The sequence below is a fragment of the Pan troglodytes genome, chromosome 11 (genome assembly GCF_028858775.2).
Source record: "Pan troglodytes isolate AG18354 chromosome 11, NHGRI_mPanTro3-v2.0_pri, whole genome shotgun sequence".
In the NCBI taxonomy this organism is placed as follows: domain Eukaryota; kingdom Metazoa; phylum Chordata; class Mammalia; order Primates; family Hominidae; genus Pan; species Pan troglodytes.
In genome coordinates, this window is record NC_072409.2 from 37,133,618 (window position 1) to 37,157,046 (window position 23,429).

The window sequence follows — 23,429 nt, forward strand, 5'->3', positions numbered from 1 at the left end:
TGATATTTCTTGGAAAATACTATTTGTAGTAGATTGTGGAATAATTACATAAACTGCAAGAGAAAAGTCATGCCATTTCAGGTTCATTAGAATGGCTACTGGAAACAGTTGTCATTTTCCAACGTCAATTGCATAGTATGTATTTTGGTAGCTTTGGGGCTAGAAAAAAGACTGTTAAGCTCTTCAAAATAAGTTTTTATAATATATTTTGATTACTCCCTTATTTTACTCTAATTTTTTCCAAAGAAAACATTTCCATTTAAAGAGTCTTTATTCTAAGTAGTACCCTTTCTTGTGAAAAAAATTCACATATACTCAGAGTAAGTTACCCTTCTCAAGATTAATAGATGCATTCCTTCACCCCTCCTACAGGAAAAGTCAGAACAGACTTCTCTGGCTTTCTCTTAGAAATTACCTCATTTATGCACTTTAATTTCCTAGGACTAAGCTGAAAGTGGTAATAAAGTTAATTAAACAGAAGGCAAATGAATACTTAAGAATCAGCTTTTATGAAACTAGTTTTAGGCAAATCCATGATTTAACAAAGTTTATCTTTGCTTTTCATTCACCCTAATAAAGACATACCTGAGGTTGGGCAATTTGCAAAGCAAAGAGGTTTAATGAAGAACTCACAGTTCCATGTGGCTGGGGAAGCCTCACAATCATGGCAGAAGGCAAGGGAGGAGCAAGTCATATCGTACATAGATGGCAGCAGGCAAAGAGAGAAAATGAGGAAGATGCAAAAGCAGAAACCCCTGATAAAACCATCAGATATTTTGAGACTTATTCACTACCATGAGAACGGTATGGGGGAACCACCCTCATGATTCAAGTTATCTCCTACCGGGTCCCTCTCACAACATGTGGGAATTATGGGAGTACAATTCAAGATGAGATTTGGGTAGAGACACAAAGCCAAACCATATCAACTCTCAAAAATCATTTTTTGGCAACCTATGTGCCAGGTACTTTGAAGTATGCTGTTGATATGGAATGAAAAAGATACAACTTCTGCTCTCCAAGCAATCATAAATTAATAGGAGTAACAGATTTAAGTAATTATAGTAATATGAGAAGTGCCTATAACAGATGTAGGTGCAAGGCTCAGTGGAGGCCTAGAAGATGAGGCAACTAGTTGATGGGATTGGTAAACAGGTAATGTCTAAACAGCATTCTGAAGATGAGTAGGGTTTGGCCAGCTTGTAAAGTGAAGGGGTAGCAATAGAATATTCTAGGCTGAAGGAGCAGCACATGTGCAGGTACTGAGGCAAGGTGTCACACTTTCCTTTGGAGGGCATGTGAAGCCGTTTAGCATGATGGGAGAGGGCCTCACAAGGGAGTGGCTCCGGATGAGCCTGGAGACATGTGAGGACCTCAGATTGTGAAGGGCTCTGTAGGCTATGATAAGAACACTAGAAATCTATTGAAAGGTTTTAAGCAGAGAATTGACTTGCTCATATTTTTGCTTCAAAAAGCTCAATAACTATAAAACGGTCAATAGATGGTAGCTTTGTGGGGCTGGGGTGAATGCAATGATATTGCAAAACAAGATATAGGGAGACAAGAACTTTTAATCACCTAAACCAGTGGTTCTCAAACTTTCCATGCATCAGAATCACCTGGATGACTTGCGAAAACAGAAATAATCAGACTTAATCCCTACATTTTCTGATTTAGCAGGTATAGAATGAGGTTTAAGAATTTCTAACAAGTTCCCAGATGGTGTAAGGTGTCTCTCAGGTTTTTTACTTGAGCAACTGGGTGGATCCTAGAGTCATAAAAAACAAAAGAGGGAAAGCGTGAAGCAAGTGCTTTTTTTTTTTTTTTTTTTTTTTTTTTTACTAAACCCAGCAATCCCCCTTGCCTTTCAATGCTGTTTCCTCTAATTCTCCAAAGTTTAAATGTTATCTTTTGGCTATCTCTCTGCTCTAGCATCCCTTCCTTAGAAGGAGAATCTCATGATGCTGAACTCTAACTCACCTTATTTGAATGTCGCTGGCTTATCCTCCCAAGGTCCAGCTCTCTATTAGCTTATGATAGACCCAAACGGACTAATGTGTCATTGATTATAAATGGGAATTTGATGCTCCTCCAGCGTGACAAATTTCTACTTTAACGGTGGTCTTTCTGAACCATGCCTCTCTCCAATGTGGTGTCTCAAGTGGGAGTTTTGGATACCACAACAGACAATCTAGAGGACTGGTTCCTGGATGGTGGTGATCTTCTGGCATCCCTCAATAAACAGAGACTTGTGCTACCGATGCATAAAGGTCTATATAAATGACAAGTGCCAGTCAAAATTTTTATTCCTTGGACCCTGCTCCAAGTGGGTGGGTCACAAAAGGTGTAATTTATCTTTGCCAAGGGAAATAACTGACTTTAAAAGGTATACCAATTTAATTGCAATAAATCTCTGCTTTAAATAACTTGCTTTAATTATATATACAGGAAATAGATCGGACAGTAGTCATAAAATCTTCCCTGAATCAAATTATGTACGTGTGTGTGCATGCGTTACTCCTTGGGAAAAGTTACTTTACCCCATTTCCTGTCAAGATTCTTCATATGTACAACTAGGACTATGAAATACGTTACAGGGGCCAGGCACAGTGGCTCATGTCTGTAATCCCAGCACTTTGGGAGGCTGAGGCAGGTGGATCACCTGAGGTCAGGAGTCCAAGACCAGCTTGGCCAAGATGGTGGAACCCCGTCTCTACTAAAAATGCAAAAATTATCCAGCCTTAGGGACAGGCACCTATAATCCCACCTACTCAGGAGGCTGAGACAGGAGAATCACTTGAACCTGGCAGACGGAGGTTGCAGTGAGCCGAGATCGTGCCACTGCACTCCAGCCTGGGGAGAGAGCAAGACTCTGTCTAAAAAATAAAATAAAATACCTTACAGGGTTTTGGGTAGATTAAAAGAAATAATTTCTGTAAAATGTCTAGTTCAGTGTTCTGTATCATAAATATTCTCTTCTCTCCTCATTTCCCCTTGATGATCTCTTATCTTGCCCCTCTGGGAAGTGATCAAACTCTGGACATCTTTGGAAGGAGCCATTGTTTGGAATGAGTGAACTAGATAGTAGTGGCATCATATTGATCAGGGTATACCCCGTAAGCCAATTGCAAACTTGCATAATCTGCAAAAACTTTTATTCTGCAAATAACATCAAATGCCTGAGACTATTTTAACGTTAAGGGTTACTTCTTTTAAATTAGATTTTCTTAGATTTCCCACTGCACTATTTCTTTCATTTCCACTTCAACCAGACAAGTTATTGCATATTTGATTTTGATGTGGTATTTGCTTATTACTTGAAGAAATTCAATCATTTCCTACAACAGGAAAAAAAGATTAAGGATTACCAAAAGGCTTGTTGACAGCATGCTGTATTCTGACCCTCACTTTCTCAGTTGTCAGTTCTCTTGTTTTAAATGGTATCATGGCTCCCTTAAAAATCTGGTCAGGAGATATTTGTAGGATCTCATTAGAATACTGTAATAGTTATCATTTATAGAGTACTTAATGTGTAGGAACTTTGTAAGATCTCTATTCCTACCTGTACCCATACACATTTATTCCCATATCTATAATTATTAATCACTAGCACCTCAGGAATTTTCATAAAAGTCCTAGAAGGAGGGATGTAGAATATGCCTTCATTATTCCCTATCATGAACACTAATAAAAGTATTTGTTTTCCAACTTTGAAAAGGCATTATTTTCAAGAACCTGATGGCTGAGATTTCCCACTCTTTGTTAACTTCCCTGCATAACAAAATTACTGGATGGGAAGTCTGTCAGGAAATTTGACTATTTCTAAATTTATTTTATTGGCGTCCCCTGATGCTCCCCCACCCCAACCCCTTGCCTGACTCTGCTAAAAGGTGTATAGCAATATCCAGCCAATATTAAAACATACGTCCAGGGGAATCTCAGATAACTGCTATGTGGGGGGAAAATCAGTTGAAATCATTCATAAGACAATTTAAGAAGTACCATTTCGAGAGTCAAAAATTTGATGTGACAGTAGGATCAGGAAAATCCCCAAAGCAGCCCCTGCTTTTAATGTTGATACTTCCATAGTTTATTTTACCAAGTGTTTGCCTTTAGTAATTTTACTTTTATGTGAGAGCTTAGTTCAGCACCATCTTGTACTCACCTGTGAATCTTATGATCCTTCGAAGTAAGGGGTTCAGGTAACAGCATTCTCCGGTCAGAATTGTTTTCTCCTGAGCAATCAGGGATTCTCTTGTTGATTTTATGAAATACATGGATATCTCACCAATAAAAATCTAGGGAAGGAATGTTTAAGAAATGTCAAGTTGGAGATCTGTTTGATAAGAGAGGCCCATGGCTTTAAAAACAAAACAAAACTGTTGAGGACCCACAATCATTTTAAAAGATGTTGGAGAGAGATGGTGAATTAGATAGTAATTTGCATTTAACACTTCAAAAGAATTAGAGAAAGTGATAATTGATCATTTCAGATAGAGTTTCAGCCTATAATATTAAAATCTAAGGTCACATGGAAACAAATTGAAATAATAAGTTGTAATAGAATTTATGACAAGGTTCATGCTGGGATTGAATTCTTTTTTAACTTTCTGTGTGAGTAGCAATGATGAGGAATGATTCAGACAGCCAATGTGCCCAAGAAGGCATTATATACACACATCACAAGAGGTGACAGTAAGACCTCACTTTATATCAATAGGCTTGTGAAAACTGGAACTTTAAGTGAAATGACATACTGTATGCTATAAGAATTTAACTCTTCTTTATATCAATTAGTCTATGATAAAATTAGTTTTGTTACGTAGCATGTTGTTTTGCTTAAACTTGCAGTTTCCAAGAACCTATCCACCACAACATTAAGTGAGGACTTTACTCAACTGCATTACTTTATTATGTGCCATTACAATTATTTACATTCTAAATTCTTATTTGATCACATTTGCCTCAGATATATTTCTCCTACCCTGAAATGGTTGATTAGCCCTTCTTTATTATAGGCATCTCTCTCGTTAAACTAATAAATATATGTTACCCTTTAAATTATAATGCCCTTATGTAGATTAGAAGCCCCCTAATAGCAGGGACTACATCTTAATAACTCTTTAGTATCCTTATGGCACCCAGCACAGTGTATTCCCATTTAAAACAAGGAATTGGTAGGAGACAAGTTTTCATGAACAATGACACTGCCATAACTGAAGATCGAGACTCATCAAGGAAGAGTAAAAGGTTAATTACCGTTATCTATTAAATACTGGGCGTTAGGCACTTCAGCATAGTATTTTCAGGCTCACAAGATCCCTCCTGTACGCATAATTATCCTTGCTTTACTGTTGAGGAGTGACAGTTTAGCAAGTTTAGGTAATTTACCCTCCAAAGCATATGGATGGCGCATGGGGCACAGGAATTAGTATACACGTCAATTGGATTCCAAAGTCCACACTTCCCACTATTCATATGCCATTTTGATTTTCCTAATCCTAATTTTAACATTTCCCCAGAATAATGTGATCTCATAGATGATCATCTTTGCTGTACATAGACCTGTGATTTTAGAGAAAATTTATTAATGTTTTAATTCCATACCTTATATTTCTCCTGTCATGCTGGAATATCTGTTTAGATGGATAAAGATGATGACATAATGAAAGGCACATGGATAACAGAAATAAAAAAGTATAAAATTTCAAAACTGGAATCATTTATAATGTTCTCCCTTTATGGGTTTCAGGAACTCGGACACACACAGACAGATAGTATCTGAAGCATCTCTAGAATGTGACCTATAGTTCTATTTCCACTACGCTGTTCTACCTCAAATTTTAACAGCGTATTAAGTCTTTAGCATTTAAAACATGCTGAATTTAACCTGTTTTATTTTCTCTGTCCTCAATATTAAGTAAAAATTTAAGAAATATTTTTATTAAATCACTACTATGGACAAGTGTAGTGGTAAGGAGGGAGAACTCTGAAGCCAGGGTTTCTTGGCTTCAAAGCTGGGGTTTGTGATTTATTAGTTCTGATGACCTTGGACAAATTAACCTTTCCATGCCTTAGTTATCTGTATAAGCAGGATAACAGTGTCTATTTGTAGGTTTAATAAATAAACACACTCATATGTGCATGTGCATGTGCATGAATTGGATATAACAGCACCATAATATGTACTATATTATATAAGAGGGTGAAGTTGTTATGAAATCAATTACAACTGCATTAACATTGTTGTCATCATTATTACTACTATTATTACAAAGCACTTTGTAATGTCACTGGGGAGGCAGATTGCAAGATGAATAAAAGACTTATAACCTCCATGAGTATATAATCTACTGAGGAACACATACAAAGATATTATGAAATCAGATTAGGTCTTATACACATTACAAGGACAAAGTGCTAAGAGGCCAAGGCTCCTGGGTAGAAGGGGATTTCTCTCCTCTAGGAAAGTCACTTTTCGTCCCTAATGCCAAATGAACCTCATGGCTAGGAGACTCTGCTGCTTGTTATATATATAAAAGATGTCATCTTTATTTACAAGAGGGCCTTTTCCCTCCTCTGCTAAGAGTACTTGAACCAGGTATCTATTATGGTTCGTACCCAATGACATGGAAAATCTTAGTCTATCCTAAAGACTTTGAGTTTCTCCAGTTGAGGGCCATTAATATTTGTATTTTTGCTCCTACCCCTTCCTGGAATCTGAAATGTGATTGGTTCCTTCTCTTTTTTTAAATTTTAATTTAAATTTTATTTAAAAGGAAAGAAAAGTAGACTGAACATTTTATGTGGCTTAAAAGATTCTTGCTCTTATAGGCAACAAGGCCCTTGGCATCTCTGTAGCTCAGCAAGGCTTTTGGAGTTCTCCTTAATTCATGACCAACTTCCCTGGAATTGTCCTAAGTCTGGATGATGTGACCTTGAAATGGACAGTGCTGGTTGAAGTTGACATTGGAGAGAATGGGGAAGGGAGAAAAAAACAGAAAAACCACTGAAAAATAGAAAAGTTACTCAATGTACAGGCTAAGATGATTGTAACAGTCATAAGCTAGTTTAATTATTTTGATAGAATGCTGTTTTAAAAACTTTAGTAATAATATTTAGTCTAGCCATAAATTTATTAGGACTACATCTTAGCCAGATTTTTTTTTTAACTAAACAAAATGGTTCTTAGACTTTAGATCTGAAGATCTTGCTTTACAGTTCTGTCACACTCTAAAAGTAACAAGACTTCCTTGGAGTTCAGCATCAGCCTCAGCAGAGATAGGGCAGATATGTGGAATAACACGTGGTACCATGGTGTTATTGGCTGAATCAGAGAGAAATCCACAAGGAAGGGCCAGTGAGGTACAAGAAAGAAGCAAGGCATAGGTGGATTGCAGGTGTGATAGTGGCTTGGCACTGGCACAGAGGGAGTCAAGCAAGTAAGAACCGGGGTGGAAAGTAGGCAGGAAAAATAGAATTCAGAGTCAAACAGGTAAACAATGACCCAGCATGGATCACCTTGGCAGGAGGTACCTATGGTTGTGCAGAGTTAGAAATATTCTCTGCCTAATATCCCTTGGAATTAACAATGAATTGATGCTCTACCATATAAAAATATTTGAATAGCTTCTGGAACTCAGCCCTCTCTCTTTTCGCATAAGACCTGTCTCTGCCAAAATAAGGTGCCAAGGGGGTTTGTTTGTCCCTAATATATATGATGGTACTACACTACCGTTTTTCATCTCAGTGAACAGATGGGGATAAATTCACACATGATTGCATAAATGAAGTAGTATTTCCTTGAGGGAGCTTTCCCTGCTCTTGCAGACTAGATTAGGTATTTTAATTATACATGAATCTCTTACCTTGTGTTTCTCGTTTCTAGCTCTTATCACAAATAATTACATATTATCACTTTTCTTAGTTATGGGATATCCTGCTTGTCTTATTCTTGGTTGCATCCTGAGCCTAGACCAGTGTAAAGTTACACAGTAGTTGCTTAGTGTTGGATGAAATAAGCATATCAAGTTAAAGAAGCTCCTTGAGAATATAGGTTTAATGAAGCCGACTTAAAAGAAGAAAAAGTGATTTCTATTACTTTTCAGACTTAATGAAAATGTGACTGCCTTAGTAGGGAAGCCTTTATCAGGCCCTGTAGGAAAATTAAGAGGCTGTCCTGTCACTGCCATAGTGCACTATACAGATCTCTAGCCCAACATCTACCCAGTGAATGGGATTATTGTTTGTACGTCCCTCTCCATTTGTCTGTGATGTCTTCAAGGGCAGAACTTTTGTCCTTCCTTGTACAATGCCTAGAACAGAACCTGGTATACAGTAGGGGTAATATCTGTTTTTGTTGTCTTCTACAGCCTAATCTTGGAAGTGAAATATTTGTTGGAATAAATATGACATTTAATCCTTAAAGGATTTACTTTTGGATAGAACACTCCAACTTTAATTGCCCTGAAGATGAACACTTGAGGAAAACTGCACTATGTGCCAGAAATCACAGAATTCTGGCTGTATTGCTTAAGAATAAATAAAAATCAGAGAATAAATATAAACTATCTCTTTTATACTAAATTTACTTATTTATTCATGCAGTGCTCAACAATTTGGGGTAGGGAAACACCCACTCTGTGCCTGGCATTGTGCCAGCACTGGAGACACAGAAGTGGACAGATACATAGTAGGAAAATAGAAACAAATCATAATGTGATATGACATAAGAAGTGTGTATGTATGTGTGTGTGTGTATATATATATATATATATATATACACACACACACATACATATAGGTTTCTGTCCCCAGTTCCTGAAACAGAGCTCCTAAGGCCTTTGTAATTCCCTATGTGATTGGATCACCTTTTGTTCTAATGAGACAACTTGGTGAGCTCTGGGTAGCCTAAGGGTAGGGGCTGGTTGCCAGGGGAACCAACCATGTGCTTAGAGGGTTGGAACTATCAGCCTCACTCTCAATTCTGGGGAGAAAAAAGGGGGCTGAAGGCTGAGTCAATAAGCAGTAGCCGGTGATTTAATCACCTGTGTTTACATAATGAAGCCTCCATTAAAACCCCAAATGGACTGCGTTCAGGGAAGTTCTGCATTGATGAACATAGGGAGGTACCCACAGGGTGGTGAGCCCTGAGAGGGCATGGATGCTTTGTGCCCCTTCCCACATACCTTGTTCTATCCATCTCTTCCATCTGGCTGTTCATCTGTGTCCTTTGTAATATCCTTTATAATAAATGGGTAAATGTTAGCAGAGGGTTTCCTTGAGTTCTGTGAGTTGTTTTGCAAATTAATGGAACCAGTGGAGGGGGTTGTGGGAACCTCAGTTTACAGCTGGTTGATCAGAAGTATAGGTAACAGATTATTACTTGCAAGTGGCATTAGAAATAGAGGCAGTCTTGTAAGACCAAGCCTTCAATCTATAGAATCTGACACCAATTCCGGGTAGACAGTGTCAGAACTGAGTTGAATTAAAGGACACCAGTTGGAGAACTGGTTTGCGTTTGAGAGAAATATATCCACATCTGGGTTAGAAGTATTGTGTTGACCGTGTAAAGAGTAGGAAAGACTTTTTTTTCCCCTTTGGAAATGCCATGAAATCACACATGATTAAAAAATAAACCAAGGAGATGGGAGAGTGACAAACACGAGATAATCAGAAAAGAAAAAAGCATTGCTTGTCTCCGTCATTTCAGAAGCCCATTTCTTACTCTACAGAAAATAAGTACAAATTCTAGAAATTCTCCATTCAGTGAGGCTTTTCAATACTTACACAAGGGGGTAAAAAAACAAGATAGTGACATAATTTACACACAACCTATCTTCATTAAAACACACGAGTGTGTACCCACACAGATCTAAACAAAAGCACACCAAAGTATAACAGGCTAAGCAGAACTTATGCAACAGAGTTGGGACTCAAATTCATAAGTAAAATGTCCTAATACTCTCATGTCAAAAGTGATAAGTGGTATAAGGATTATTACTGTCAGCCAACAACAATCAAATAGCAAATGAGGTATGGAGCATAAAAGAAAAATCAGAGCAAGGGTATACACTGATCTATCTAGTTATTGGCATAATGTCTGGATTATATTAAGTGATAATGTTTGTAAAAGAAATACAGGAAGGGAAGAAGTGGGTCATTTTACAATTAAAGTGTAATGAGATATTCCTGGCTTTCAGTTAAAAGTATGATGAACATAAAATGTGCCTATGAAACAATCCAGCTCTCACATGCAAATGAGTAGGCTTCAGAGATGTTCATTTTCCTGTATTTTGCTGACACATAAGGATGGTCCATTCACTGGGTCCCATAGTCTCATATAGGGCCCGATTCTGCTTGAAGAGAGAGAAAGGAGCCAGGAAGATAAGGGATCTTTCTTCTTTATGCCAAGCCTTTAGCCCACATTGGATGTTGTTTTGCTAACCATGGCAGACTTGTGATTCTGGTTTTGGCAATGTCGGGGGTCCTCCATCTTTACCTTTGCCACATCACTTTGCCTCAATCTATTACTCTGCTGAGAGAGCATCTGGGTCATGTGGGACTCTCCATGTGTTCAGACCTAGTTGCCTTGCCTAATTTTGGTCTTTCTGATTGTTGGATAACAAACACCGTAACACCCATGGCAATTGAGAGTATTCTCCAGTGAGAAATGGTCAAGGCCAAACTAGATCTGGCAGTGAATGAACTGCAAATGGATTCCACTGGTCCATTTCTCATCCCCCAACTTATGCCAGCTATAATCCCAACTGACACATGACCTTTAGATGATAGTGACTATAAGTAATGAAGATAACTGTTCTATCTTGATAAAGTTATCTTTTGAATATGAAAACCCAAATGTAAACCAAATAACCCTGAAACACAGGGCATCAGTTTGGCATGTTATCTTTTAGGCTGTGTTTCTTCATAAATTTTATTTTTTAAAACTTGACTGATAAAATTGTAGGTATTTATTGAGTGCAACTTGATGCGTTAAAGTGTATGTACACTGTGATGTTAATAAATCTAGCTAATTAACATATGCATGATCTTACATAGTTATCATTTTTGTGGTACAAACACTTAATGTTCACTTGGAATTTTTCAAGAATATATTTTATTAATTATAGTCACAATATTGTGTAATAGATCTCTTGAACTTATTCCTCTTGTGAGATCAACTTCTGTAGATTCCACATCTACAATTAGAAGTGAGATCATGCAGTATTTGTCTTTCTGTGCCTGGATTATTTCACTTAACATAATGTCCTCTAGGTTTATCCATCTTGTCACCAATGACAGAATTGCCTTTTTAATGGCATATATGTCACATCATTTTAAATCCAGACACTGAGGCAGATTCCATATCTTGGCTATTGGGAATAATGCTGCAATGAATATGGCAGTTCAGATATCTCTTTGATATACTTATTTCATTTCCTTTGTATATACACTCAGTAGTGGTATATAGATTGCTACTAGATCAATGGCAATTCTTTTTTTAATTTTTTGAGGCACCTCCATATGGATTCCTATATGATGGCTGTACTAACTTACATTTCTACCAGCAATGTGCAAGTGTTCCCTTTTCTCTATATTCTCACCAATATTTATCTTTCATCTTTTGATAATAGCCATTCTAACAGGTGTGAGATTATATCTCAATGTGGTTTTAATTTGCATGTCCTTGATGATTAGTGATACTGAGCATTTTTTTTCATATATTTGTTGGCCATTTGTCTTTTGTCTATTTAGGCCTTTTCTTCATTTTTCAATTGGGTTATTATCTTGCTATTGAGTTGTTTGATTTCCTTATATTTTAATAACCTTTATTAGACATATGGTTTACAAATACATTTTCCCATTCTGTAGGTTGTCTCTTCATTTTGTTGCTGGTTTTCTTCACTGTGCAGAAGCATTTTAGTTTGATGTAATCCCATTTGTCTATTTTTGCTTTTGTTGCCTGTGCTTTTGGGTTCATATCCAGAAAATTATTGCCCAGACATATGTCAGGAAGCTTTTCTTCTATGTAAGACCTCATTGCTTTAGGTATTACAATTAAGTATTTAATCCATTTTGAGTTGATTTTTGTATATGGTGTGAGATAAAGGCTTAATTTTACTCTTCTGCATGTGGATAGCCAGTTTTCCCAACACAATTTATTAATGGACTGACCTTTTCCCATTGGGTGTGCTTGACACCTTTGTTGAAAATCAGTTGGCTATAAATGTGTGGATTTATTTCTGGGTTCTGTTCTATTCCATTGGTCTTTCTTTATATGCCAATAGCATGTTGTTTTGGTTACTAATAGCCTTGTAGTATATTTAGAAGTCAGATAGTGTGATGTCTCCAGATTTGTTCTTTTTGCTCAGGATTGCTTTGGCCATTCTAGGTCTTTTTTGATTGATGACTTTTAGGATTGTTTTTTCTATCCTGTGAAAAATATCATTGATAGCTGGGTGTGGTGGCTCACGGCTGTGATCGTAGCACTTTGGAAGGCTGAGATTGGAGGATTGCTTGAGGCCAGGAGTTCAAGACTAGCCTGGTCAACAGAGCGAGATCCCATCACTATAAAAAAATGTATCATTGATATTTTGGTAGCAAATGAGTTGAATCTGTAGATTGCTTCATGTAGTATTAAACATTTTAACAGTATTAATTCTTCTAATCCATGAACATAGAATATCTTCCCATTCTTTTGCATCTCCAATTTCTTTCATCAATATTTTATACTTTTCATTGTAGATACTTTTCATCTCTTTGGTTAAATTCCTAAGTATTTTTTGTAGCTATTATAAATAGGATTATTATTTACTTTTTTTCAGATAGCTTGCAGTTAATATATAGAAATGCTACTGATTTTTGTATTTTGTTTTATATCCTGCAATTTTACTGAACTAGTTCATTCTAACAGTTTTCAGTAGAGTCTTCAGGGTTTTCTATATACAAGATGTCATATGCAAACAAGGAAAATTTAATGTTTTTGCTTCCAATTTGAATGCCTTTTCTTTCTTTCTCTTGCCAAATTGCTCTGGCTAGGACTTTATGTACTATGTTGAATAGAAGTGGTGAGAGTTACCCTTGTCTTATTCCGCATCTTAGAGAAAAAACTTTCAACTTTTCTCCATTGAATATGAATTTAGCTGTGAGTTTACCACATATGGCCTTTATTGTATTGGGTTACATTTCTTTATACCTAATTTGTTGAGGGTTTTTTAAATCGTAAAAGGATATTGAATTTTGTCAAATCATTTTTTTGCATTTATTGAAATAATCATATAGTTTTTGTTCCTCATTCTTTTAAAGTGATGTACTACATTTATTGATTTGTGTATGTTGAACCATCTTTGCACCCTTGGGATGAATCCCACATGATCATGGTAAATGGTCTTTTAAACTGTGCTGTTAAGTTTGATTTGTTAGGGTTTTTTGAGCATCTTTGTATCTATGTTCATCAGGAATGTTGACCTGTGTTGTTGTTGTGTCCTTCTCTGGCTTTGGTATTAGGGGAATGCTGACCTTGTAAAATGAATTTGGAAGTAGTCCCTCCTTTTCAATTTTTTTGGGAGAGAGTTAGAAAAGGTGCGATATCAGTTTTACTTTAAATTTTTGGTAGAATTCAGCAGCAAAGCTGTCAGCTCCTGGGCTTTTCTTTGCTGGGGGACTGTATATTATTGATTCAATCCCCTAGTTTGTTTGGAATTTCTATTTCTTCATGATTTAATCTTGGGTAGGGTGTGTGTTTCCAGAAACTTACCTGTTTCTTCTAGGCTATCCAATTTGTTGGTGTATCATTGTTCATAATAGTCTAATATGATCCTTTGTATTTCTGTAGTGTCAGTTGTAATGTTTCCTTTCTCATCTCTGATTTTGAATCTTTGAATCTTCTCTTTTTTCTTGTCTAAAGGTTTATCAATTTAGTCTATCTTTTCAAAAAAGCAACTCTTCATTTTGTTCTTCTCTGTTTTTCTAGTCTCTATTTATTCTTATTTTATTAATTTCTGGGTTCTCTATTCTGTTCCATTGGTTTATGTGTCTGTTTTCATGGCAGCACCATGCTGTATTGGTTACTATAGCTCTGTAGTATGATTTGAAGTCAGGTAATATGATTCCTCCAGTTTTGTTTTTTGCTCAAGATAGCTTTGGCTATTCTGGGTCTTTTGTGATGTCATATAAATGTCAGAATTATTTCTTTTCTATTTTTTTGAAGAACATCGTTGGTATTTTTATAGGAATTGCACTGAATCTGTTGATCACTTTTGGTAGTATGGGCATTTTAACAATATTCTTCTAATCCACAAACATGAAATGTCTTTTAATTTTTCGTGTCCTCAATTTTTTGCATCAGTATTTTATAGTTTCATTGTAGAGCTCTTTCACTTATTTGATTAAGTTTATTCCTAGGTATTTTATTTGTAGCTATTGTAAATGGGATTATTTTCTTGATTTCTTTTTCAGATTGTTCATTGTTGGCATATAGAAATGCTACCATTTTTTGTTTGTTCATTTTGTATCCTGAAATTTTACTGAATTTATGTATCAGTTCTAATAGTTTTTTTTTTGGTGGAGTCTTTAGGTTTTTCCAAATATAAGATCATATAGTCTGCAAGGAAGGATAATTTGACTTCCTGTCCAATTTGGATGTTCCTTCTTTCTTTCTTTTGTCTGATTGCTCTAGCTAGCACTTCCAGTCCTATATTGAATAACAGTGGTGAAAGTGGGCTTCCTTATCATGTTCCAGATCTTAAAGGAAAGGCTTTCAGTTTTTGCCCATTCAGTATGTTACTAGCTGTGGGTCTGTTTTATATGGCATTTATTGTGTTGAGGTATGTTCCTTCTATACTCAGTTTTATGAGGGTTTTTAATTATGAAAGGATGCTGAATTTTATCAAATACTTTTTTCAGCATTAATGGAAATGATAATTTTTTTCTTCATTCTGATATGATGTATCACATTGATTGATTTGCATATGTTGAACCATCCTTGCATCCCTGGGATAAATCCCACTTGGCCATGATAAATGATCTTTTTAATGTGTTGTTGCTAGTATTCTGTTGAAGATTTTTGCACCCATGTTCATTAGGGATATTGGCCTGTACTTTTCCTTTCTTTGATGTGTCTTTGTCTGGTTTTGATATAAGGGCAATACTGGCCTCATATAATAAGTTTGGAAGTATTCTTTGCTCCTCTATTTTGCAGAATAGTTTGAGTAAAATTGGTATTAGTTCTTCTTTAAATGTTTGGTAAAATTCAATAGTGAAACCATCAGGTCATGGGCTTTTCTTTGCTGAGAAGCTTTTTACTATGACTTTGATCTTATTACTTGTTATTGATCTATTCAAGTTTTGGATTTCCTCATGGCTCAATCTTGGTAAGTTGTATATGTCTAGAGTTTATCTATTTTCTCTAGGTTTTGCAATTTATTGACATATAGCTGCTCATAGTAGTCTCTAAGGATCCTTCTAATTTCTGTGGTATCAGTTGCAATGTCTCTTTTTTCATCTCTGATTTTATTTGTTTGAGTCATCTCTTTTCGTCTTGGTCTGGCTAACTGTTTGTCAGTTATCCTTTCAAAAAACCAGCTTTTCATTTAATCGATCTTTTGTATTGTTTTATAAATTTCATTTATTTCTGCTCTGATCTTTATTATTTCTTTGCATAATTTGGGTTTGGTTTGCCCTTGTTTTTCTAGTTCTTTCAGATGCATCATTATGTTGTTTGTTTGATGTTTTTCTACCTTTTTGCTGTAGGAGTTTATTGCTATAAAATTCCCTCTTAGTACTGCTTTTGCTTGATTCCATCCACTTTGGTATGTTGTGTTTCTATTTTCATTTGACTCATAATATTTCTTAACTTCCTTCTTATTCATTGATCCACTGGTCATTCAGGAGCGTATTGTTTAATTTCCATGTGTGTGTATAGTTTCTAACATTCCTCTTATTGATTATTAGTTTTATTCCATTGTGGTCAGAGAATATACTTGATATGACTATTTTTTGAATTTAACATTTTTTAATGTCCTAAGATATTACCTGTCCTTGAGAATAATCTATGTGCTGAGGAGGAGAATGTGTATTGTGTTCCCACTGGATGAAATGTTTTATAAATATCAAGTCCATTTGGTCTATACTACAGATTAAGATCAATGTTCCTTTATTGATTTTCTGTCTGGACTATCTGTCCAATGCTGAAAGTGGGGTGTTGAAATCACCAGCTATTTTTGCATTGAGGTCTATCTCTCTGGCTCTAATAATTTTTTGCTTTGTATATCTGCATGCCCTAGTGCTGGGTGCATATGTATTTACAATTGTTACATTCTCTTGCTGAATTAATCCCTTTATAATTATATAATGCTAAATATAATGTCCAATATAATGTTAAATTTCTCGTTGTGCTCACTTACTGTTTTCCTCATTTACTTGTATTGTTTTTCTGTATTTTCTTGAAGTTCATTGAGCTTCCTTAAAAACAGTTATTTTGAATTCCTTGTCAGTGAGTTCGAACATCTCTATTTCTTTATGGTCAGTTAGCAGCATTTTATTTTGTCCCTTTGGTGATATCATGTTTTACTGATTGTTCTTGGGGCTGCGTATTGAGATACACACATTTGTAGAAGTAGGTACTTATTCCAGTCTTTGCAGATTGGCTTTGCTGGAAAAGCTCTTCAACAGTCCATTCAGAGATTTTGGACAGGCCATTAAGCTTGGTTCTGAATCTCAGGGTCACTACATGGGTGGGGTATGCCCAAAACCTGGGGCTGCTGAGGCCTGCCTGCTGCTCTGGCCTGTCCAGATCCTATAGACACTGAAGTCAAGCCAGCGGTAGTACAACTGGGAGATCAACTCTGCCTCACAGGCTTGAAGTCTGGGACTGCAGGGTCCCACCCAGGACTGGGACTCAGTTTGTGGATACTACTCTGGAGTCTGGGGCTGTGGGTGCCTGCCAGCCTGCCTGATGCTGGATTTCACTGTGGTGGGCCCAGGGTTGGGGTCCAAGGCAAAGTCCTTTTCTCACACCCCTCTCTTTCCCCCAAGTGGATGGTGTCTCTCTCAATGTTGTGATGGTTGGGGGAGGGGTGGTGCAGGTAATGTAAAATTCTCCTTTCTACCATTTTCAATGCATCTTTTATTATTATTGTGTTCCAACCAGTTACTCTGATCTCTCGCCTGGTTTACTTAGCTCTTGTGAAGGTATTACTATTTTAGCGCATGGATAGCTGCTCAAGTTGTTTCAGTTGGAGGGGGTATGATTACTTGATAGCACTATTCCACCAACTTGCTCCATCCCTCTTCTTCACAAATATTTTAAAAAACATGTGGTACGCAATAAATAACTGATATCAATACAAAAAGTTTAGAGGAAGTTTTTAGATTTCAGAATATAAACAGTCTGTGGAAAAAACTAATCACTGAAAGATGTATTATAATTTTGTATTTTAAGGAAATTTCACTGCATGTTATATGTGGTTGCAATTTAAAAGGGCATTTAGAATTCCCAGAATACATATTTTGTGGTCATACATATGCTAGTTGTGGCTCTAGTACTGGGTGATATCAAAGTTTTTGCTGTTTCCTGAATGCGGGCTTTGGAGTTGAAATCTCAGCTCTCTCCTTTATTGATGTGTGATTTTGGGTAACTAATGGAAACTTTTTGAGGTTCAGTTTTTCTTTTTCTAATGATTTGAATATGAAAGTAGTGACTGTATTACATAGTTGTAGAGAGGATTAAAAAGTGAATGTAAAAGCATATATATATGTCCTATGTTTTCTGTTTGTACTTGCTGGTCTACCCAGGCAAGAATGTGTGTTGAAACAGGAGAAAGAAATCATTGTGCCCAGTCCTGGAGTAAGGAAATATAGTGTAATTCTAGCTCGACTCTGCCCTAACCAGGTGTTTACTTTTGGACTAGTTGCTTGACCTCTTTGGGTGTCAGTTTCTCATCTGTCAAATGAAGAAGTTTTACTACAGGATCCCTAAGGTGCTTTTTTAGCTCCAACATCTTTGCCATTATGATAGGAGCCAAAAAGAGAGGGCTCGTTAAGGGAAACTGAAATCATGTAACTGGGCTTCAATCGCAGTTCAGTCAGTTAAGCTCTCCAAGGCCAGCGTGATTTCTTGCATTGCTTCTTCCTTCAGCCATCATTTCCTTCTACAATCCCATGGGCCTTTACCCTTACCAAGTAACCTTCCCTGAAAGCAAAGTAGACACAGCCTACCCCAGAGTCATCACATTTGCTGATATCTCTGTCACTTTGGGTTGTTAAAGGACAGCAGAAGCTGGTGATCAGATTTTGCCCACACTCTAGATATTCTAAGACTCTGAGGAAGAGGAGAGAGTTCTTTATATACTCCCCAATATTAGTCTCTAAGTAGTTTCAGGGCTCTCAGTCTTACAGATTTTTAGATACTTCTAATATTCTCCCTGGGAGGCTTCAATAGTAATAAACATCTCCAAGAAGGCAGAAATGGTTTTTGTTTTAGATTTTGTTTTAAAGTTACCCAGGAGATTTTCAACCTATAGACCCTGCTGCTAGCCCTAACTGCCAATGTCTCCATGCTCCACTTTAATCTTTCCTGATGAGTGCTGTCACATTGATAACCCCAGACCTGCAGAGAGCTTCCTGTCCCCTTACTTGCTGAACTTTGGCTAGTTCAAGAGCTCTTAGGTGTAAATGATGCAATTCAGCTCTAGACACTTCCTATGCGTTTCAAAGCTCAAGGCTTAAATGAACCAAGGCTGTTTGGATGATTCTGAAAAGAGTTCAGTAAATGGGATAATAAGTGTTTTTGTAAACTGGAGCCTCTCTACTGGTCTTACTCCAGAGGCCACATCCACCCGTTCAGAAGGTGTCTTTAGGTGGCACTTGATATAAAATACAGCACCAAGGTGGTATCATATTTCCAAAGCATAGTGTTCTCTTATATCTTTTTATCTGAACAGTGAATACAAGAGAAATGGGAATTTTAAATGAGTTAGCTAAAATACTGCTTTCAGTAAAAAGTAAAATGCATTGAAGTAAAAATAGAGTAAAAAGTAAAATGCATTGAAAATCACATATTTTTAGGCAAACAATATTCTCTCCAAGAAACAAATTGTCAAGTTCCTTAACATAATCATCTAGTCATCAATTATTAGGAGGGGTATATTGAAGATGGAAAGCATATCTCTTGGTGGCATGATGTCAGGAGAAAAACAATCTCTAAAGGAGATTTGGAGCAGTCATCTGCAGTATGGACAGAAAATGAGAAAATGGATTTAAGTTTTTAAAAAAATCCACAATAATTAATGGGCATATCTAGAAATTTTTTCCAGAAAAATGTAAATTATAAACACTGAATATATTAGCAACAAAGAAAATGTTGTGAATTTTTTTTTAAAAAAGGAAGTCATGTGATAATGTACAAAAGGGAAAAAGATGTGAATTATAAAATGTTATAAAGAGTTTCAACAGATGAGGTTGTTCAGAGCCTGGAAAAGGCAGATTATGAGGAAGTACAAGACCCTACAATGTCTCCTTTGCTTCGGCAGCTGCACCCCTCGTCAGCCAGCCAACAGGCTTGCATTATTGAGAGCCCACTTTGTGATCTGCACTGTGCTCTGGGTTTTTACATTTGCTGGAAGAGCTTACAGCCCAGAAACCCCCAAATGAAGATTCACAATTTTCTCCAAATTGTGCCTTTCTATCAAGTTGTGTTTGTCTCTTCCTTTCCTAGGAAATTCTAGATGAGTCTTGTAATGCATGCGCGCACACTTGCATACAAAATGTGAGCTATTTCAATCCTCGGGCTGGAAGTCATGTTCTGCTACTTCAATACTAAATACTCCCCTGTCACTTCGTTGTGAAGCCAAGAAAAAAGGTTTAATAGCCATTTTTTTCATGCCTTGTGCTGCTGGGGCTGAGATAAAATGAGGGTAAATCAGATTCTCTGCTGAGTAAATCCTCTTATCCAAACAGGCTCTCTTCCTTTGACTCTGAGTGTATGAGTTTATTCAGAAGGCCCGAGGCAGTAGTTAGCCAGGGTTTCCAGGTGGTCAGAACATACCCTGCAGATTTCTTTCAAGCATAGACTGCCACTTTGGGCTAAACGGGGACACAGTAAATCCCCCATGCTCTAACCTTTCCTGAAGATCTGGGATAGCAGTGGCCTTGGCCTTCTGCGATTTATCCCATGTGGCCGTGTCTCAATATGATGCTGATCTTTTCTGACAGCAAAGCACAAAAGGAGAAATAGGAAATGACAGGTTGAACATACAGCAGAGTCTTTCCCCTCAAGCATTTCTTGTGCATCCCTGCAATTGTGAATGGGGTCATTAGTGCCCATCTGCAGACGCGCAGCAGTGCAGGGTGCTAGGTTCTTCCATGGTCAATGTGCTTGAGGGAGCACAGAAAACCAAGGACAGACAAGTCCACATTGAGCTACACTTTTGAGATTTGATGTTAGTTAGTGTCTCACAGATCACTCAAGAGGCGTCACGCTTCATTATACTCCATAGAGAACAGGAAATGGTTTTAAGAAGGAATAAACAACTGTGCAGTTCTGTGAAACACTTAATCCGGCACAGAGGTGCAAAATCAGACTCCAGAAAGAGAGTCGTGATTTGGGAGTTTGGAAGCCTCCAAATGTTAGCTTCTGATGAGAATGTTCATTTTTCAGTTTTCATGGAATCTGAGAACTGGCAGGTGCTTAGAGATCATTTAGCCTAACCATTTCTTTTAGGTACAGATGAGGAAACTGAACCCACAGAAGGAACATGGCTTATCAGAGGTCACACAGTTACTGGAGGCAAAGCTGTGACATGAGACCTGCCTCTCTAGTCTTATCAAACCTGGGAAAAGATGACTGCATTGTGAGGAGAGTGGAGGATGCATACTCAGAAGCAGGAGTGTGTGCTGAGGTGGGCACTTGGGAGCTGCAACAGGTCATACCTCACCAGGATAGGACAGGAGAAGTGAATGCAGCTCCTTGTTCCCAGGAAACTGTTCCCACGAAACTTCCCTGAGCATTATCAGAAAAGGTCTTCTGTTTTCTATCTTGCTGCTGCTCATGTATTTTTAGGTCTTCAGGGAAAATCAAGCGCCATTAGCAGGGTAGCAAGGCCACGCTGCCCTTTGCCATTGACTATCAGCTGCAATCAGCCCTGGTTCCTACCAATGCCCCTCATTTGCGAGGAAAATAAGTGGAACCAAATAGGTGGCTGTCTAATCATGTACAGAACTAGGTGGAACCTTCAGCAAATCATCTAACCTACCTGAGTCTCAACAGTCTCAACTCGAAAGAAATTGGACCACACACTTTCTCTATGTTCTTTGGCTGTTCTGAGGATAAATTAGGCCATGTCTGCACAATATAAGTATATTAAAAGATGTTATTCTTGTGACCATCATTTATGTAATATATTTGGGGGGTTTGTCAGTATTATCAGAGGAATGAGAAAGCTGAATCGGGGTTTCATAATCGAGAACTAGAGTAGAACTGTAGGTGCTTAATGCTCTGTCCACTGACCAAATCACGTTGACTTCCATGGCAGCAGTTGTACTACATTTCAACTTGTGTCATTTGGGGAAAATGAATTAATGGAAGAGATAAGATCAAAAGCTGTAGCCTGGAGAAGAGCTTCTGCTGAAAATCTTAAAATGAAAGAAGACCTATCACTTTTACTCTGAGAGAAGAGAAAATTCTTTGTAAAGTTTTGGTGATGTGTGTTTTTATTAGAATTGCCATTTTCAAGTCTTATTAAAGTTTGGTCATTTTGTAATTATTGCCAAAAGAAATGGACTATATAATTTGTTTTAGAGGTATGTCTTTGGTTTAAAACCAATATACATTCATGTAGAATTTGGAAAGAAATATATAAAAGTATAAATGAAGAACAAAAACTAACATTACCATTCAGAAATAATAGTTGAAAATGTTTACTTTCTTTGTATTCCTTTTATAATTATAAATTTGGGATTATACTTGCAACATCCACAATGTATCTTCTTAGGATATGTTAAATATTCAGACCCACAGACTACATTTGGTGCTGGTCCACTTGGAAGAAACCACAGCTTGCCGGCAGGGTAGCATTACCTGCTTATCTTTAGCACATGTCCTTGCAGTGGTCCAGCAGAACAATACAGCTCAGGTGCATGGGGGCTACATACATTTCAGAGGATGCAGGAATTACCCTGGCTGAAAAGCCACATGCCCTGTAGGAGTCAATATATAGTGTAACAACTCCATAGGCATAGTTTCCGGGGACCCACAATAGATATGCCAAGTTACCAGAGTCACTGTTATTGGAAGTCATAGCAGAAGCACTCTCTCAGGTCATAACAGTTATCTGAGAACAGATGCAATTCACCAATAAGGGCTCAATTTTACCTGGTGATATAATTGATACATATTGTCTTTTTCTAGGGGAAACAGAGGCAGAAAATTGTGAGGTCAGATTCTCTTACAGAAGATAAAAAGATCTTACCCACAATACTGCATACAATTTTTTGGCCTTAAAAAATCCTAATATTAAATTACAAACATGTTCCATCATTACTTAAGGTATTTCAAAAACATGGCTGGCACATAATGTATTAAACCAGTCTGGTATTGTGTATTTAGCTAGTTCCTAGTTTCTAATTATTAAAACTATTACTGACATGAACATCCCTATATACAAATCTTTGTATTTTTATAAATCTAGAAAATGTAATTAATGACTGGGTCTGAAGTTTATTAAGCTCTTAATACATCTTTAACTGCTCTTCAGAAAGAAAATATTGGTTTATGCTTTGACTAGAATTACATGAAAGTCTCTACATTTTGTAAACATAGACTAAGTTCTTTGAAAACATTTGCCAATTTTATATGAGAAAAATGCTGTATCCTTTAAAAAATGATTTTTCTTTGGTTAGTGATGAATTTAGAAATATTTATATGCACAGAGTCTATTGATTGCTGGTTGTTAGTTGTCTATTCTTGTCCTCTCTCATTTTGATTTTGGGAAGCTCATCTTTCTAAGTATTAAGGGTATTTACATTTGAGTCTCCTATGTAGCAAACTTTTTTGCAGTCTTTACTTCTGATGGAAATTTTTATTCTTAGGTAGGCAAATCTACCAGTTTGTTTTTATATGCTTGCATCAACACTGCTAAGTGAGTTATTGTTACTATTCAGAGTGCTTTTGTGGGTATTTATGTGGACTCGCTTTCTAAGCGCTTTACATCCATATTTTTCTTGTTTGTAATATGCATGGAAAAGTTTTTCATTTATGAAAAGGCCTTGAAACATTTTATATTGTTTGAGATTTCTTATTCCTCAAATGTTTGAGGAAAATTATTCCACAGCTGTGTGTCCTGAGTACTATTTTTTGAGACAAATTTTGGCATGTTTAAAATTTTATTCTGTTGGCATTCATATATTCAGCTTTGCTACATCTTTTTTAA

At 36.8% G+C, this 23,429-nt stretch overlaps 1 protein-coding gene across 2 annotated transcripts in view; it reads right to left on the reverse strand.

Moving 5' to 3' along the window:
- Window positions 1-23,429, reverse strand: part of PLPPR1 (phospholipid phosphatase related 1) — a 294,221-nt gene that overhangs the window by 34,855 nt on the left and 235,937 nt on the right. For both annotated transcript variants that reach the window (XM_001135665.5, XM_001135494.7), the window contains exon 4: window positions 4,166-4,298. In XM_001135665.5, the coding sequence (XP_001135665.1) occupies window positions 4,166-4,298 (133 nt within the window). The remainder of the gene's footprint in view (window positions 1-4,165; window positions 4,299-23,429) is intronic.